The 16,482-nt window shown below is 60.1% G+C and overlaps 2 protein-coding genes across 2 annotated transcripts in view; both read right to left on the bottom strand.

Moving 5' to 3' along the window:
- The window catches only part of SIPA1 (signal-induced proliferation-associated 1), a 15,118-nt gene extending 14,661 nt beyond the window's left edge, over positions 1 to 457 (bottom strand). The window contains exon 1 of the mRNA XM_044682035.1: positions 341 to 457. Within this exon, the coding sequence (XP_044537970.1) occupies positions 341 to 457 (117 nt within the window). The remainder of the gene's footprint in view (positions 1 to 340) is intronic.
- A 693-nt stretch (positions 458 to 1,150) lies between these two features.
- On the bottom strand, positions 1,151 to 16,353 carry PCNX3 (pecanex 3). The gene is made up of 26 exons (XM_044680519.1): positions 16,232 to 16,353; positions 15,435 to 15,595; positions 14,693 to 14,846; positions 14,371 to 14,403; positions 13,994 to 14,165; positions 13,794 to 13,904; positions 13,611 to 13,702; positions 13,300 to 13,409; positions 13,075 to 13,180; positions 12,684 to 12,776; positions 11,899 to 12,049; positions 9,891 to 10,035; positions 9,486 to 9,663; positions 8,819 to 8,927; positions 8,502 to 8,631; positions 8,010 to 8,068; positions 7,687 to 7,902; positions 5,941 to 6,194; positions 4,137 to 4,367; positions 3,796 to 3,899; positions 3,522 to 3,669; positions 3,212 to 3,442; positions 2,475 to 2,749; positions 2,268 to 2,392; positions 1,818 to 2,167; positions 1,151 to 1,724 (listed from the first exon to the last, which is right to left on the bottom strand). Exons 1-26 carry the CDS (start codon positions 16,265 to 16,267, stop codon positions 1,524 to 1,526), a joined length of 3,975 nt encoding a protein of 1,324 aa, XP_044536454.1. The 5' UTR covers positions 16,268 to 16,353; the 3' UTR covers positions 1,151 to 1,523.
- Positions 16,354 to 16,482: the final 129 nt, after the last annotated feature.

Genomic DNA, 16,482 nt, shown 5'->3' with positions numbered 1-16,482 from the left:
GGTAGTAAAGGAACGGCAGAGGGCAGCGGGGGGCATCAGGGGGGCAGCAGAGGGGTAGTAAAGGAACGGCAGAGGGCAGCGGGGGGCATCAGAGCCGGCCACGTGAAATGCCCCCCCCCCCACCCCGGGCAGCGGGAGGGTCTGGGGGCTGCACGGAGGCACGTGCTACGGGGTAGGGAAGACGTGCCGGCGCCCAGCACCCAGCTCCGTCCTCGGGACTGCTCAGCCGGACGTGCCCAGCCGGGTTGTCCGCTCTCAGGCTGCAGACCTGGGGCCGCGGCTTCCCTCCGTCCCCCTCCTGCCCACACCCTCCAGGCCTCCCGGGGCGCCCCAGCTGTACCTCTTCGGGGTCCCCCCTTGCTCCCCGCCACTGAGAGCCAGCCGAACCGCCTGCGCCGCTCCCTGCCCGGCGCCCTTGGCTCCGCCTCGGGGAGGGGCCCCGGCCCCAGCCCCCCATCTCCCGCCTCTGGCCGGGCCCAGGGAGGGAGGAGCCCCGGCTGGGCGGGAGCAGAGGGCGGGCGCTGCTGGGACCGGGATCAAGGCCAAGGCCAGGACAGGGCTGAGGCCAAGGGCAGCCTGGAGGCGGGGAACGCGGCCAGGCTGCTGGGCGCCCCCCAGACCAAGCCCCGCCCCACCGGTGAGCAGTGTGGGGCAGTGGGTGGTGCGACTCGGTGGGCAGAGGCCTGGGCAGCCCCGCACTCCTGGGGCTCCAGCCGTCCACCTGTCCAGTGGCTCATTCCCTCCAGTGGTGGCCCCAAACTCCTCCCTCCTGGGTCAATGAGGAAACAGACTCGCAGCCCCATCAGAACAGGGACGGGCCCAAATGCCGGCTGGAGCAGGCCACCTGGGTGCCGAAGCTCCTCGCTGAGGGCCCACAGAAGGTTCTGTCCAGCCCCATCCCCTGCCCACACGGGCTCTTTGCATTCTGTGCCCCGTTGGCTGGGCCGTCCCCAGGAGGCCTTGGGGAAGGCGGCCAGGAGGGGAGGTGCAGGGCCGCCCCTGGGGGGGCCCAGGACCCCCCCTAGATCGGGGGTGATGCTCTCTGGCCAGGTTGTCACCGGCATCACTGGTCAGCCCCCGGGCTAGACACTTCCTTGCCCCCCCCACAGCCTCCAGGGCCGCGAAATGACCAAAGAAGACTCCAACCAAAATCAAAAATAGTGTTATTAATTCTGGTGTCTCAGAAGCAGAAAAAAAAAAAAAACAAAAAACCCAAAAAGGACCCCTCCCCCCTCTCCCTTCTTCCCCAGCTCAGGCCCAAGCTCCGGGGGCCCCTGGAGGCGGGATGGGGGCTCACATCTCCCGGAGGCACTGGCTGCCCGTCCCGGGCCGAGCCCCGGCTCTATCCTGGGGGAGCGAGGCCCCCCCGAGTCCCGAGGCCTGGCCCCCGGCAAAGAGGGCCCTGCCCCCTGGCTCCAGAGCTCTGAACGGGACCAGCCCATCGGTTTGGCGAGTTGAGGCAGGCGGAGGCCGAGCTGGACCCCGAGCGCTCAGTCACTCGGGCCCATCAGGGTCTGGACTGGTCAGTATTGATGTTCCAGTAAAGGCTGGGCCGCCGGGCTCTCCCGCTCCTCGGGGGGGGCCAGCCAGTTGCCCCCACCTCCGGGGGTCCCAGCTTCAGAGGGTCTGGCCAAGAGAGAAGGATCCTGGGCAGGGCCAGGCAGGGAAGCGTCCGAGCCGACATCTGGGCCGAGGCCGAGGTCCAAGGGGGAGGTGCCGGGCGCCTGAGGGGGAGGGGACGGGTCTTCTTGAGCCTGGCCTGAGGGGGCTCTGCCACAGCCACCCCCCACAATGCTCCAGAGCCCCCCCAGCCTTACCTGAGATCGGAGAGGCCCGCCTTTGGGGCTCCCTGAGGCCGCTTCCCCGTCGGACCCCCCCAGACCCTTCCTGCCCCCCAAGCTCCACTTGCCGCTCGGGCCCTCGTAGCCAAAGGGGGCAGGTGTGCCTGCTGGGGGCGGCTGGGGGCCTTCAGGGGGGGCAGGCGAGGCAGGCACAGGGGAAGGGGCTGGTCCTGGGAGCCGGGGTGCGCCCATGGGCGGGGGCCACTGCAAAGAGGGGGGCCCACCCTCTCTCCGTCTTCGTGAAGAGAAGCCGTCGCCAGCCCCACTCAGGGAGGGTCGCAGCGTCCAGCCCAGGCCCAGGCCCAGGGGGAAGGGCTGCTCTCGGGCTGGGGAAGGGAAGGGGGAAAGAGAGCATCACCGGCGGGCCCCGGGGGTTCCGGCCCCCCAAGCAGGCCTCCCTCCTCATCCCCCCACAGCAGGCCTCACCGGCAGGGGTCTCAGGGGTGGGGTGGGGGGCCGGAGGGTTATTGCTGACCGAGGAGCCACCCCCACAGTCGGAGTCGTCCACGTTCCCGCCGCTGTTGCAGCCGGCCCCGCAGCCCTTCTGAAGCCTAGGGCAGAGGACTGGGCTTAGGGAGGCGGGGAGGCGGGGAGGCCGGCCTGGCCCCCACTCCCAGCTCGGCGCCCCCTCACCTCTCCCAGCTGCGCAGGAGCCAGCGGGCGATGGCCCCGAGGCTGACCGGACCCCCCCACAGGGCACGGAGCTGGGGGTGGCTGCCGGCGAAGGAGGTGGTGAGAGGAGACACGTAGATGGGGTAGCCCAGAGGCTGGTCGCAGGAGGAATTGATCATGTTCCGGAGGGCCTGCTTGGCGTTCTGGATGCTGCCGCGTTCTGGGTTCCGGTTTCGGAGGAACACGAGCTCCTGCTGCTGGCCGGCCCACAGACCCCGCACACACTCCCGGTTCACCTAGGGTGCAGGGGTCAGAAGTCAGGGTGACCAGAGGGGATGGGGGTGGGGAGGAGCCTGCGCCCCGGTCCTCCTCGGCACCCCCCTCCACATCTCCCCCACCATGCCTGGCACGGTAGGGCTGCCCCCTGATGGACCCAGTGCTTTTGGGGGGCTACTCCATACCCTAACCGGAGCCCAGCAAGCTTCCATGTCCCTGAGGAAGAGGCCAAAGGCACGAGTGCCCCGTCTTACGGATACGGAGGCTGAGGCTGAGGCTCATCAGTACCCACCGCCCGCAGCCCCTTCCCCGCCTGACCAAGACCCAGGGGACCCCCCGCTCGGCGAGGCAGTGCCTGCACACGGTGCTTTGCCACCACCAGGCCCGCGAGCAGACACCCAAAGGGAGACTCCGGCAGGGCGGCGCCGTAGTCCGAGGGTCAGTGTGGCCTGGCCTCGGGCAGCCCCGTCCTGGGCAGAGACCTTGATGACGCGGAAGCTGAGGTGCCGCCGGTTGAGCATGATGATCTTGTACTCGTCCGAGGCATCGTCCATGACGTGGCGCAGGGCCAGCAGGGCCGGCGTGTTGCTGAGGATGGCACTGCGCCAGGCGGGGTCGCCCTCGTGGGAGATCACCAGGCGCTCCTCATTGGCCGCGATGGCGTCGTAGAGCACGGCGGGCTCCTCGTACTCGTCGGGGGACGTGAAGTGGTCCTGGGGAGGAGCGGGAGGCCGTTGGCCAAGGCCCCTCGGCGGGCTGCCCGCCTCCCCCTGCCTCCCCCCGGCCACAAACCTGGTGGAGCTTGAGGGCCATCCGCACCCCTGGGGCCACCACGCGGTGCAGGAGGTCCATGTCGGCAAAGACCCACTCGTCCCGCGGGGACGTGATGCGAAAGTCGCCCTTGAACAGGGCGTGCAGCCCGTAGAGGAAGGGCTCCAGGCTGCAGGAGGGAGGAGTGCCAGGGCCACGGGGGGAGGGTGGGGGCTTGGGAATGAGGGGGTGGAGAGGGGCCCAGCTCCTCCCTTGGTCTCGGGGGCCAGAAGGGGCTTCCCAGAACCAGACTCACCTGGCTGCCATGCTGTGGGAGGCCGTCCCCAGAGCCCGGCGGCCCAGGACACACAGCCCGAAGCACAGGGTGACGAGAGGAGAGTTCCAGTCGTGCTCCATGGGCTGAGACACAACAAGAGTCTGGCTCAGACCTGGGCCTTGCGAGTTGGGGGAAGAAAGAGGAACCCCGAAATGTGCTCTGCTGGGGAGTGTGGGGATGCTCTCCCCGGCATCTGGCAGAGGTCTCACGTGTGACACGTGCCCAAGAAATGCCAGCCAGATCTGGCTCCTTGGCGATACCAGGTACCAACTCCCAGGAGTTTGGGGCTGCCCAGGGCTCTGGCTCTAGCCTTGGCTCACCTGGCCCCTCCTTGAGGCACAGTATTGGATCCAATCGAGGTGGACTGCACAGAAGGCAGGCAGTGAGAGGCCGGCCAGGCGCAGGTCATAGTCCTCGTCCACGCTCAGGGAGAAGGTGGGGTCCGAGTCGGCGTAGCCGGGAGCACGCACAGGCCGAAGGGCTGCCCCAATGCCCTCGTGGCTCAGCCAGGCCTCTAGCTTGGGAGAACGGCTCACATAGTAGATGATGCTCTTGGGAAAGAGGGAGAGCCTGGAGTCACGGGGAGCCCTGGGGAGCTCACCCGAGGCTTCCAACTAGGTGGGGCCACATCTTCCAGCAAGCAAAACAGGTCCTGCCCACCAGAATGAGCGTCTTCAGCCGGGGTGGCTGCTGGCATCCGATGCCCTCCCCGTGGGAAACTATAGGCCCAAGTAGGGTCTGACCTGCTGTTGCCCACCTCCATCCATCTCTGGCTCACTGAAGAGACTTGAGCCCTGATCCCAGCTCAGGCCTAGGGAGGTGAGTGGGAGGCCCCCCAATAAACAGTGCCATCATCTCCCCAGGGCCATGCCTCCTCCTCCCAGTCTCACCCTGGTCAGTAAGCAGTCCCTGAAGATTCTCAAAGCGGTGCTTAAAGCGCTATTAACCCATCAGCCATCTTGATTATCATCCAGTTTCCTCCTTCATCTGACCCTCACACCTGACCCCCTGGCAGGGCAGCAGCACTGTCTAAACCACAGAAAACTACCCTACCTGGCACTGAGGAGAGGCCAAGGTGGGCTGGCTGGTGGTGGCACCTGCCCACTCAAGTCTGGGAGGGTGGGGAGAGACAAAGGGCCATGGGTTTGAATTCTGCCTCACCCGCCCCTTACTACAGAGTGACTTGGGGTCTCTGAGACCCATCACTGTGCATCATGGGGGAGCGGAGAAGATGGCAACAGGCCCACAGGACTCCCAGGACACCAGCACCCCAACAAGGCACCCGCATTTCCTTCACTGGCCAACATGCCTGGGTCCAGTCTGATGCCATGAAGTTATAGAGGAAAATGTGCCTAGACCAGGCTCTTAATGGATACCGTTCAAGGGGGGTTTCTCTCTTGGGGAGTGGTGCCAAGTCTGACACTGGCTGGCAATTTTGGGTGAGATTCGCCCCTCCGGCGCTGGGTTTGCAACTGGGCACAGGGGACTTTGGTTTGGATAGCAGGGACTGGCACTACAGCACCCAGACAGCTATGTGTGTGTGTGCCAGTGGTCAGGCGGGGACAGAAGAGGCTAAAACACATCCACCCCACAAACGATGGACCCTTACAGAGCAGTCCTGGGGTCAAAATACCAACCCACAGGCTAAATGGGTAAAAGGAAGGGCAAGTCTGAATGGCACACTCAACAGACACCACACTCAGAACCTGGGGCTCCAATAACTGCCACCCTCACTGTGGGCTGCCATGTGTGGGCACTCTCACTGACCTCCTTCTGGTACCACCTCAGACTGCCAAGCTGGCCCACTTCAGGGAAGGGGTGTAATAACTGTCTGCATTTTAAGGCTCTAGGGGAGTTGTTCATCCAGAGGTAGAAGGGTTTGGGATCCCACCCCATTCTAGTGGTACTAGGGGGACCCCAGGCCTCATAGGCCTGTTCTTGCCAACCTTGAAGCTGTGCAAATGAACAAAGAGCTCAACTTCTTTGTGCCAGTGGGCAGAGGGCAGTGTGAACCTTCCATCCTTCCCAGAGCCTGAGGAGCCGTGTGTGTGTTCTGTGCACACTCTCCTCATTTCTCTGCCTGGGCCCCCACATCCCCTGCTGCAACCCCACCCCACAAAGTACCTTGACGTAGTAGGTGATAAGGATCTTTCTCAGGTCGAACACCTGCAACATGGAGGCCGCGTTGTTGTCGCTGATGCTATAACCTTCCAGCACGTACTTGCTGGCGGTCACTTCCCAGGCCAGCCAGCGCTGCCCAAAGGCAGCGTTGAAGGACAGCACCCGGGGCAGGTGGCCCGGCTCGCAGCAGCAGCAGCCCTCATCTTCTTCCACACCCTCAGTGATGGCCTCCACCTCCCGCTGTTGGCAGTAGGTCCCTGAAAGGATAGGGGAAGGGGTGAGGGTGGGAGGGCTGGCCCCAAGTGCCTTGAACCAGCCTTTGAGGGCCTTGCTGCCTCTTTCTGGCCTGTCCCTCCAACATCAGCCCTGGCTTTTCCTCTAACCGGCCATGTGATTCTCTTGGCCTCAGTTTCCCTATCTGTGAAGTGAGACAAGATCAAAGCCAAGGGGGAGCAGGAAAGAGCGTGCTGCCTTCAAACGTGGTAGATGGACCAGACCAATCTGCTTGTCATTCTCAGTGGCAAAGTGCCAGTTCTAGCTTCTTCATGATTAAAAACTGTTCAAAGGTAGAATGGGCGACCTCCATATACCCTCAGTTCTCTATCCCCAGGGAAGCCAGAAGAGAATCTATTCTGTCTGGCTGCAGCTTCATGCCCCTTCAAGGCCCTGCAAATTCTGGAATCCTAAGTCTGCCTCAGGGATCCTCAGGAACCCCATCTCCTCCCCCTCTGAGTATCTAGGGCCTCCCCTCCATCATGCCTGTGGCCCAGGAAGCAGGAGGCAAATGAAGCTTTTCTCAAAGATCAACAAATGCTCAAATGCATGAAAGGTGACTTGGGAATCTCTGCCTCTTCTATGGGAAGCCTTTCCCCATGGATCCCTCCTCTGTCTAGAGCAGTGTTGGCGAAGACGTGGCACACATGCAGAGCTGGCACTTGAAGAGCTGCTCCATTCCTCCTCTTCCCAGCACCCAAGGACATTTTTTGCATGCTCTAGCCCTCCATCCAGCCGCCCAAAGCAATCACTTCCTCCCTCAGCTCTCTCCAGGAATGGGGGGCTCACAGACAGCTTGAATTTGCCCTCTGAGCACTCAAACTCAGATAAGGTTCACCAAGGCTGGTCTAGAGCCTTCCAGCTGATCTTACTAGATGTAGCTGCCTACGCAGGGTCTCCTCCTGGAGACTGGGGGTTCATCATGGACAGGGCTTGGGCTTGTCTTTTATTTACCTTTGCACCCCAATGATTAGCACACTGCTGGGAGTGCTCTCCTCTCTGCCCCGATACTTGCCTCCCCACACTTTCTCTTCCTCTCAAAATGCATCATAGCTGCCCCATCCCCAGCTAGGCTATGGGGTCAGCATGGGCCCGCTTCCCCAAAGAGGACTATTTCAGGGCCATGGACCATGTGCTTCGTGGAGATCTCTTTGCCCTTTATAACACCTGAATAGGGTTCTCTGCCTGCCCCCTGCCCCTTTTCTGGAGGGCAAAGATCTAATATTTCACATAAGATGGAATTTTTGGTGAGGAAGCCCTCTCTTCCAATGGAAGTTTGCTGTTGTTCCTGGCAACAGGCCCACACCATGGATGCTTGCCACGGGCCAGGAGAACTTCCCGAGCTCTCTCTTGCCCCCTCCCCTGGCATGGCAGTTCTCACTCACAGAAGCTGGTCTCTATGTCTATGTGCACCTGCCTCCCAGACCTTTGCCCCAGTGCCCTTGTTCATGGCCCTGGAGCCCCCTAGCAGCTCACCCCGGAACTCCAGGCCCCGCAGCTGGAAAGTGACAAGGCCGTTGCCGACCTCAATGAGGTGCACCAGGGCATTGAGGTAGTCAGAGGCCAGGATGAAGCAGTCCCCAGGGCTGTAGTTGCCCCAGCGGCCAAGGGCCAGGTCTCCACATAGCGTGTGCTGCAGGGAGCGCGTCAGATGCTCGTAGAAGATGGAGTTGAGGTTATTGTCATCGGCGCCTGTTACCAAGGACAGGCAAACAGGTGAGGTGATGCCCTTCCCCCTGGAAGCGGCCCCAAATGACCCTGCCGAGGACCCTGCGTACGGCCTGGGGAGAGGTACACACCGGGGTTCCGATCCAGCTGGGTGGACAAGCGGGTGTTGGAGTGATCCACACGTTTAGTGCTAAGGGAGAGGAGCAGAAAGGGAGAAAAGTGAGCTCTGGGGCACTGCCAGGGCAACTCTGGCCAGCTCCCCAAACCCACTTGCTCCATCATCTCCAGAGTGCCCAGCTGCCCAACAGGCCCAACTCCTAGCCTGGCCTCCAGTCAACTCACCCTCCTCCTCTTGCTCCCCCAACCTAACCTAAGCCAGTCACCTTTCCATCCTAGCTTGCTTCCCCACCAGACTCCCCAAGGCTCCAGGCTGAATGCCAGCTTTGCTTGACAGGCTTTCATCCTGCCCTGGCCTATGGCTCTCGGACTCCCGGCTGGCCCAGCAGCTCCCTAAGGGTAAGAACTAGTGATGCCCAACCTAGGGCTGCACCCGCAACAGCCAGGGTCAGACACTTAAGCCAACCAAGGTAGGATGGAAAACTGCCCAGGCCCTGGTCACTCACTTGTAGTCTCGTTCCCAAAACTTGAGGGGTCGAGCATAGGACATGAGAAAGACGGCACTGCCCAGCAGAGGGTTCAGAGGAGTGGAAAAGAGGGCAGAGAGCAGGGCCTGCACGAACAGCATGGCAGAGTCTGTGGCCCAGGAGTCAAGGTGGTAACTGGGAGGTGCTGAACCCTGCCCTCCCAGCCTCCCTCTACCCCCCCCACCCCCACCCCACTCGGAGCTTCCCTCGACCCCTCATTCCCCTCTGAGCTATCTTCTACCCCCTCCCTGTCTCCTTGCTGCCACCCCCACACCCCCTGCTGTCCCAAAGGGTACGGGGCACAGCAAAGGGCTGCGCAAAGGCATGGAAGGCCGAGCCCCAGGTGATTTGCCAAGGGGCAATGTAGGTGAGCACGAAGCGGAGTTTGTACAGTAAGTCCCATAGCTGGAAAGGGGAAGAATAAGAAAATGTGGGGTTAGCAGGGGTGCTACTCCACCCACCCCACCCAAACAGCCAAGCTGGCCTGGAGGCTGGGGCTGCCTCCCCTTGGATCTCTTTGTCTAGACGGGGCACTCTCCCTTGCCCCACTGGTCAGGGCAAGTTCAAAGGAGGCAGATTGGGCCACACCACCAGTCTGTGATGGCTACTCCTGGACCTGTGACCTCAGGGGAGCCCGGGCCCCAAACTGCATCATTTGGGGATTCCAGCACCAACAGGCTGCCCTTTTTCTACGGCCTGGGGATGGAGCAGAGACAGCCCTGCTGGCAGCATCAGCCTTTTCTGGGACATCCCAGGTAAGGGTGTGAGATGCAGTGTTTCTTCTATCTTATACTTGCCCCTGGGCAGCCCCTCACAGCTGGTCACTGCCCAGGATGGGCTCTCAATCCTTGGGGAAGGCAATGATGACAGCTCCCTTTTCTTTGAAGGGGGAACCTAGAGAAGCTGCACCCGTGCTCCTGGCATCCCAGTGGCCCTGGCTCCCCCAGCACCTATGGGAACCACCTTGCTGCAAAGCAGGGACATGAGGAAGTAGTCCAGCAGGAAGCCCTGGGAGAGGCGAGGATAGTCGAAATGGAAGAGCAGGACTGTGAAGGCCAAAGTCAGGTACTGCTGAGGGGGGCAGCAGAAAGCTGAGCGCAGGAGCTTCAGGCCGGCCACTGTCATCAGGAGGGCCCGACAGCTGGGGGCAGAGAGAGGGAAGAGGATGGGTTAGAGGGTCCCATGTGTGCCAGCTCTCCTTATGCCACCCTGGGGGCCCAGGCCAGATTGCCCATCCCAGTCCTGGTGAGGCCCTGACAAGGAGGTGGCAGGTGGGCAAGGAGGTCCCCCCAAAAGAAGGGAACACCACCGGGCAGGTGAGTGTTCCCAGGATCCAGGCATCCCCTAGCAGCCAGGGGCTCCTCTCACTAGAGGCAGAACTTGTCCGGGCGGCCACTGACGGCGTGGGCATCACCAGTGAGGGCATTGAGCACCACAGCCGGGTAGATGAGGTACTTCTCCACGCATTGCAGCCACGCATACAGCTTCTCAAACCACATCAGCTGGGCTGCGCCTACAGGAAGCCAAAAGCCACTGAGCAGAATCCAGGGGCCAGCAGAGAGGGTCATGGGGTTCTTGGCTCAGTGAGATGAGGCAAGGCAAGAATCTCTGCCCTTACTGTGCCAATGAGTAACACTAAGGGGCTGGCTTGCCCAGAGCAGAGCAGGCAGATAGGAACGGGTGCTTGGATTTAAGGCCTTGTCCCTCTCCTCTAGGCCTCAGGCTCTCTCAAACTAGAGCAGAGGCCAAGGCTACAAACCTCCATGGAGAAGAGGGCAGTAAGATCCAGTGGCCTAGGGTCTGACGGGGATGGATGCCCATCCTCTTCCACAAAAGCTCTATCACAGGTTATTGGGCAGCAGCAGCCAGCAAAAGCACTGAGCCAGGAATCAGATGCCCTGGTTCCCTGCAGCCACCATGGCCTGGCTGGAAAAACCTCCTTCCTAAGATGATCCAGGGCCCCTACCAGCTCTCAAAGGGAATGAGACTCAACCCGCCCAGAAGTAGGACCAGATTCCATAACTGTAAAGTGCTTAATATGTGGCCAGCACTGTGCTAGGCCCTCAAGGAGCTTCCATTCCCCTACAGGGATCAAGTACAAGAGCCACACTGTTAAGAAAATATCAAGTGACCCAATTCAAGTGTGAGTGGAGGCTAGGGGAGGGCCATGGCCAAAGCTTGAGAACTGATTAGATCTGGACAGTCAAGGAGTGGGAAGGAGTGGTCAAGGGGGACTGTAAGGTTACAAATCCCTAGAGCAGGGGTTGGCAACCTTTTTGGCCGTGAGAGCCATAAGCCATAAACGCCACATTTTTTAAAATGTAATTTCGTGAGAGCCGTGCAGTGCTCACAGTGCTGCTCCTGTAACAGCGCCTGAAAAAAATGGACTTTATGGCTCCTGCAGAAAGAGCCAGATCTGGCCCTCAAGAGAGCCATATGTTGCCGAGCCCTGCCCTAGTGGGTCTGACCTGGGAGGATAGAGACACAGGTAGAATAGGGAAGGCTGTAGGGACTGGGGGATGCAGAACCCATCTGTGACCCAGAGCTGGGGGAACCAGCCAGACAGTGATGTGGTGAGCACCCCTGCAACACTCAGCAAAGGGTCAATGAAAGGAGGCAACCCTCTGGGTGACTGACCACCTAGCAGTCCAGAAGAACAGGCAGGCGGAGGGTAGCAGATGCCATCCTGCTGTCACAGTAGCTGGCTTTTCTGCTTGCCTGTTATTTGGTTAAAGGGTAGGATTCCCTTTTTGCAGGGGAGAGGAGGGGAAGTGGGGTATTGCCCCAACTGGCTGTGACGTGGATTTTTGAAGGCACTGGTAGTCAGACTTATTCTAAGAGAGGTAAGAATCAGCTCTCTGGACATGCCAAGTGGGTGCAGCTGGGACATCCAAGAGTGGCTCATCCCTGAAGTCCTCCTGGTTGGGATGCTTTGTCTCAGTTAATGAAAGTGGGATTGGGGAAAGGGGAGGTTCTGTGCCAGGCCCCAAGTCCTGTACAGTGAGAAAGACTTCTCAGGTACAAGAGTCCTGCCTCCCAAGTTCTCAGAGGTAAAAGGGACAATGGTTTTTACCAGCCTCAGGGCACCTTCATCTATACAGGTACAGGGAACAAAAAGCTGATAAGAATTGGCCAAAGGATAGATTCTGAGTTATTTACAACCATAGAACAAAGAGGAAAGAGCCAGAGAGACCCCCAAGATCATTCAGTCCAACCTGTGGATTGGCCCTGGGCAGGGTTCTAGGGAATGGAAGCTCCCTTAGGGCAGCCTCTGGGCCTGCCTCCCAGGGGGACTAACCTATGGGACTTTCAGACTCCTGTTTCTAAGGCTCTGGGGTTTGGGGAGGCAAGGGGTGTGTGGAGGGGTGTCACTCACTGCGCACTTCAAACTGACTGTACTCCTGGGACTTGAGCACGGGCTGAGAGAGGCAGAACCAGGGAAGCTGCTTGCGGAGTTGAGGCAGGAGGTAATGGGTGAGGAAGCCCACCAGGCCAGCCAGGGCATAGAGGACAAAACCCAGGACAGACTGCAGGGGGAGGAGGAAGTGTCAGGTGGCAGTTACCGCTGGCAGTGTGCCTCCCAGTGCCACCTGCCCTCTCCTCAGGACCCTGCAGATGAGCCAGAGGAGAGGGACAGGAAGCGCTCCTACTCCAGTGGCCAAGAGAAGACAGAAGCACTTCCTTCCAGGCCACAGGGCAGGTGGTGCAGCTATACCCTACTTACACTCAGGGTCACCAAGCCAGAAGCCCCCCAGGGCACCACCCTGGCCAAGGCTACACCCAAGGTGGGCACCTCCTCATCCCTCTTAGGCGCTCAGTTTTTTGGGGGAAGGGGGACTGCGTGGCTTTCCCCCCAAATGGTCTATATCCTCTCCCCTTCTTTAATGACACTGCAAATAGCCAATGCTCAAGAAATGCAGGCTTTTGTTGAGTAAGGCTTGGGACTGGTAGGGTGGTGGTCTTGGGCATTCAAGCCCTGCATTCAAGTTCTGCCTGAGACCCATCCTTGCTCCAGGTGGCCTTGGGGAAGCTGTTCTCCAACCTCCCCCAACCATGAGGGATAGCAACAGAGCAAAATGTGGAGGTTCAAGGCTGAGCAGTGACATGCATGGTGGGGTCAGGGCTGGACTGCAGACAGTGACCACTCCAGCCCACACCTACCTTGAGGGCAATGAAGACAGTGCTGGCACTGATGGCAAAGCTAAGCACAGCAATCACCGGGCACATCACAAGGTCTGAGTGCAAAATGTCCCGCTGGGGGCAGAGATGCTGCTCAGTGGAGGGAGCCTGCCTACCCCATCTGCTCCTGACCAGATCCTGCCCATCCTGCTCACATGCCCCTACCACCTTCTTGCCACTTCCCTCTCAAACTGCCCTGGCTCTAGATCAGCCTCTCACCACCTGCTTCCACCCTCTCATCCTCTTAATCCTTCTCCAGATCCAGAGAGCCTTCCAGGTCCCAGCCATGCTCCCCTGCTGCCCACATGCTGGCTCACCAAAACCCCTCTAGTTGGGGCCCTGATGCCAGCAACCACACCGCCCCAGATCTTACCACAGACTGCCTCAGTTTGCCAGGCAGTGGGTCTGGGGCTTCTGCACGTGGGGTCTCTAGGTTCCGCTCTTCTAGGTCAGGGAAAAGCTTGGTGCGGATCAGAGACCTAGGAGAGATTGACAGGGGTGAGTCCAGCCATGCCCCATGGGCAGGGGGCAACATCCCCAGAGAGGGAGGGTCTGGTGAGTAGGGAGCAGCAAGGGGGGACCCTGGCAATGAACAGACCAGAGGACGGCGGGGTCACTGCTCTGGCGGCTGAGGTGGTATGATATCGCCATCAGGAGGCCACAGAAGACAGAGAAGAGGACAGGCACGTGCTGATCTGGCCAGGGAGCCTGTGGTGGAGAGCAAATTGGGGGAGGGGGAGTCCCACCAAGGGGATAGAGGGGGGCAGGGGCTGGAACCGTTCCTTGGGCTCCCTATCATGGTTCCCACAATCCTCTGCCACTGCTGCCCCCCTCCCCCATTGGGCTTGGTCTCCCAGAGCCCCTCAGCCCTCTCCCCTTGGCCTGGCCCAATCCGTAGTCTTTTCCTACCTTAATAGCCCCAAGGCAGAAGCCATAGAGCAGTGCAGCTGCCAGGAGGCTTCGGAGGAGGCTGTATAGAGCAGTGAGGGGGCTGGTGGTTGCTAAGGGGGAAGAGGAAGGAGTCAGGCCCTGGCCCAGTTCCTGAACCTGGCTCTCCCCTCCCCCCCCACCTCTGGGGGTGCCCCAGCATACCTGTGCCCCCAAAGCCGTGCATGTCAATCTGCTCGAGCAGGTACATGAGGCAGGTGTTGACTTGGGGCAGGAGGCCCAGGAGGAAGACGACGGGAAAGCACAAGGTAAAGACTGCAGGGACACCGGGAAGGGAACCATCAGCTTCTGCCCCGAAGCCCAGAGGGCCCCCCCACCCCGCCTGGCCCCCCAGGGCTCCTCACCAGTGGCGACATCTCGGGCACAAAAGAAGAAGGGGGCAGAGAAGAGGGTGAGGCCATAGAGGGAGACAGGAGGGAAGGGCAGGGCTGAGCCCAGGGCATCCAGCAGCCAGATGAGAAGGCAGAAGCAGCAGAAGTAGACGGGTCGGCTGTATGCGATCACCCAGTTGTGACCCTGGGGAAGAAGCCAGGCAGGAGCTCCTGGAATTTGGATCCTGCCAGACACCCCGGCCTCACTGAACCCTGATTCTGAGCCTGCTCCCCATCAGAGGCACAGGCCTCATTGTACCCTTGTCCCTCATCAGACAGGGCCCCAGCTTTAGACTCCCCTACCCCAAGTTGAGGCAAGCCCACTTCCTGAGCTGGTGGCAGATACTCACGTGCATGGGAGAGGCAGCATCAGGCTGGACACTCTGCAAGAAATGGAAGCCATGGTTTCCAACGGACCCAGTTGAATTAGGGGTGAGGGGGCTGCCCAGCTCAAGGATGGAGGGGAACTAAGCTGAGGAGAGCTAGAAAGCACAAGGCCAGAAGCAGAGGGGGTCTGGGGCTCAGGGAGGTTGAGGGGCTCTAGGGCTGGCAGGGAGATCAAGGGATTCTGGGGTTAAGGGAGGTCGGGGGGCTCTAGGACTGGTAGCAGCAAGAAGGGGATGGGTTAGGGAATGGGGACAAGTGAGGGCTGGGGGCCACTAAGGGCCTGACCTTGAGCAGAGAGTACTGGCAGGAGGCAATAACCAGGCAGAACTGGAAGACCCAAATGTCCCTGAAGAAGCCTTTCAGGAGGAGCAGGTAGCCCAGGAAGGCCACCAGACTGCCCAACCAGACCACGAAGATGTTCTCCAGCACCCCCCGAGTCCTGCAGGGGCCACCATGTCAATAGGTCTGGCCTGATGGCCCGGGATCCCTTTCCTCTCCCCTCTCTTGCAGGCAGAACCCACTTGGGTTGGGAATCAAGGGCCTGTGCCCTGTGCAATGGATCAAACAAGGACCCCCAGGAATGTGGAAGGTCCTGGAGGGTCAGGCCAGTTTCCTTCCTGCATCATCCAAAAAGCATTTATCATGTGGTTCCTACTTGCCAAGCACCAGTGAACCAACACCTAGCACTGTGCTAGGCACACTGAAGGGACCCCTTCTGTTGAATGGAAATGAACCTGAGCACTGAGAGTGGCGTGGGGCTAGCCTACAGTGCATGTCCTTGATGCCTCTGGCTGTACCAGCTGGCCACTCCTGGGCACTCAGCAGTCCCTTCTGGGGACTCTTGGGGGCTAGGCGTGGGCATGTTTCCAACAAGGCTAGAACTCACTAACCACTCACAGGACGGGACTCTCAGATCATCTGGTCAAACCACCCCACTGAGCCCATGAAACAGTCCCCAAAGGTTAAGCGCAGAGGCCAGGCTTGTGCCTCTGTCACCCGACAGCTTTCCAGGCCAAGGGGAGCTCACCGGTCCAGCAGGGCCAGCAGGGCCAGCCTCTCATAACGCACAGGGGTCCAGCGACCAGGGAGGAGCCAGTACTTATAGCTGTGCTGGGGCCGTGGAGGCGCCTCTTCCATGAGGGTCTGCTCCTGGGACTCGTGCAGTGAATCTTGGTCCAGCAGGTCAAACTGTCAGCCCAACCCAGAGAGATCAGGCCAGGGGGCCTCCGGCCCAGATGATGATTCCCACACCAGGGACCCTTCTCAATGTACCTCAGGCCATGGCCCCAACTCAAGAGAATTCTAGAAATGCTGGGGAACACCCAGGCCAATTCTGCCCGCTAGAGCTGGGAAGACCCCAAGGGAAGAGGAGCCACCACCTTTTTTCCATTTTTGGTTTTAAGCCTGTACCTTCTTAGAATTGATACTGAATGTTGGTGCCAAGGCAGAAGAACAGTAAGCCCTAGGCAATGGGGGATAAGTGAGGTACCCAGGGTCACACAGCTAGGTCTGACTAGACCTAGAGTCATCTACTTATCTTCATTTTTTGAATATGAATCTGAAGGAAGCCTGTTCCTAAAGCCTGAATTTGCCCCTGAAGGGTCCACTTCCCAACAAGCTCTGGGACTGCTCTCGCCTCTCAAAGACTCTTGGAAGTTCCCAGATCTAAGGCTTGAAGGGACTTCAGAGGATACCTCACCCCACCATGGCCTTCAGCCTGGTTCATCCTTTCTTTGGGTCCTGAACCAGGTAGCCCACCTTCCTCCAGGCCCAGAGGAAGCCCTCCTTGCCCAGGGCCCTGAACTCTAGGGGGTTCCTTCTCACCTCAGGTATTTCCAAGGGCACCCTCCGGACCTGCATCCCCTGCAACACCACAGGACGGGGCTGGAGCAGGCCCAGACCTCCTGTTGCCTCAGGGACCTCAGCAGAATGAAAGCTGGAGGAATGAGAGTGGCGGTCCCTGGAGGGAGAGAAAGAGAAAGAAAAAGAAAAAGAGAGAGATAAGAAAGGAAGAGAGAGATAAGAGAAGAGGAGAGGAGAGGAGAGGAGAGGAGAGGAGAGGAGAGGAGAGGAGA

The sequence above is a fragment of the Gracilinanus agilis genome, chromosome 6 (assembly GCF_016433145.1).
Source record: "Gracilinanus agilis isolate LMUSP501 chromosome 6, AgileGrace, whole genome shotgun sequence".
In the NCBI taxonomy this organism is placed as follows: Eukaryota; Metazoa; Chordata; class Mammalia; order Didelphimorphia; family Didelphidae; genus Gracilinanus; species Gracilinanus agilis.
This window is presented reverse-complemented; position numbering and strand designations above follow the sequence as displayed.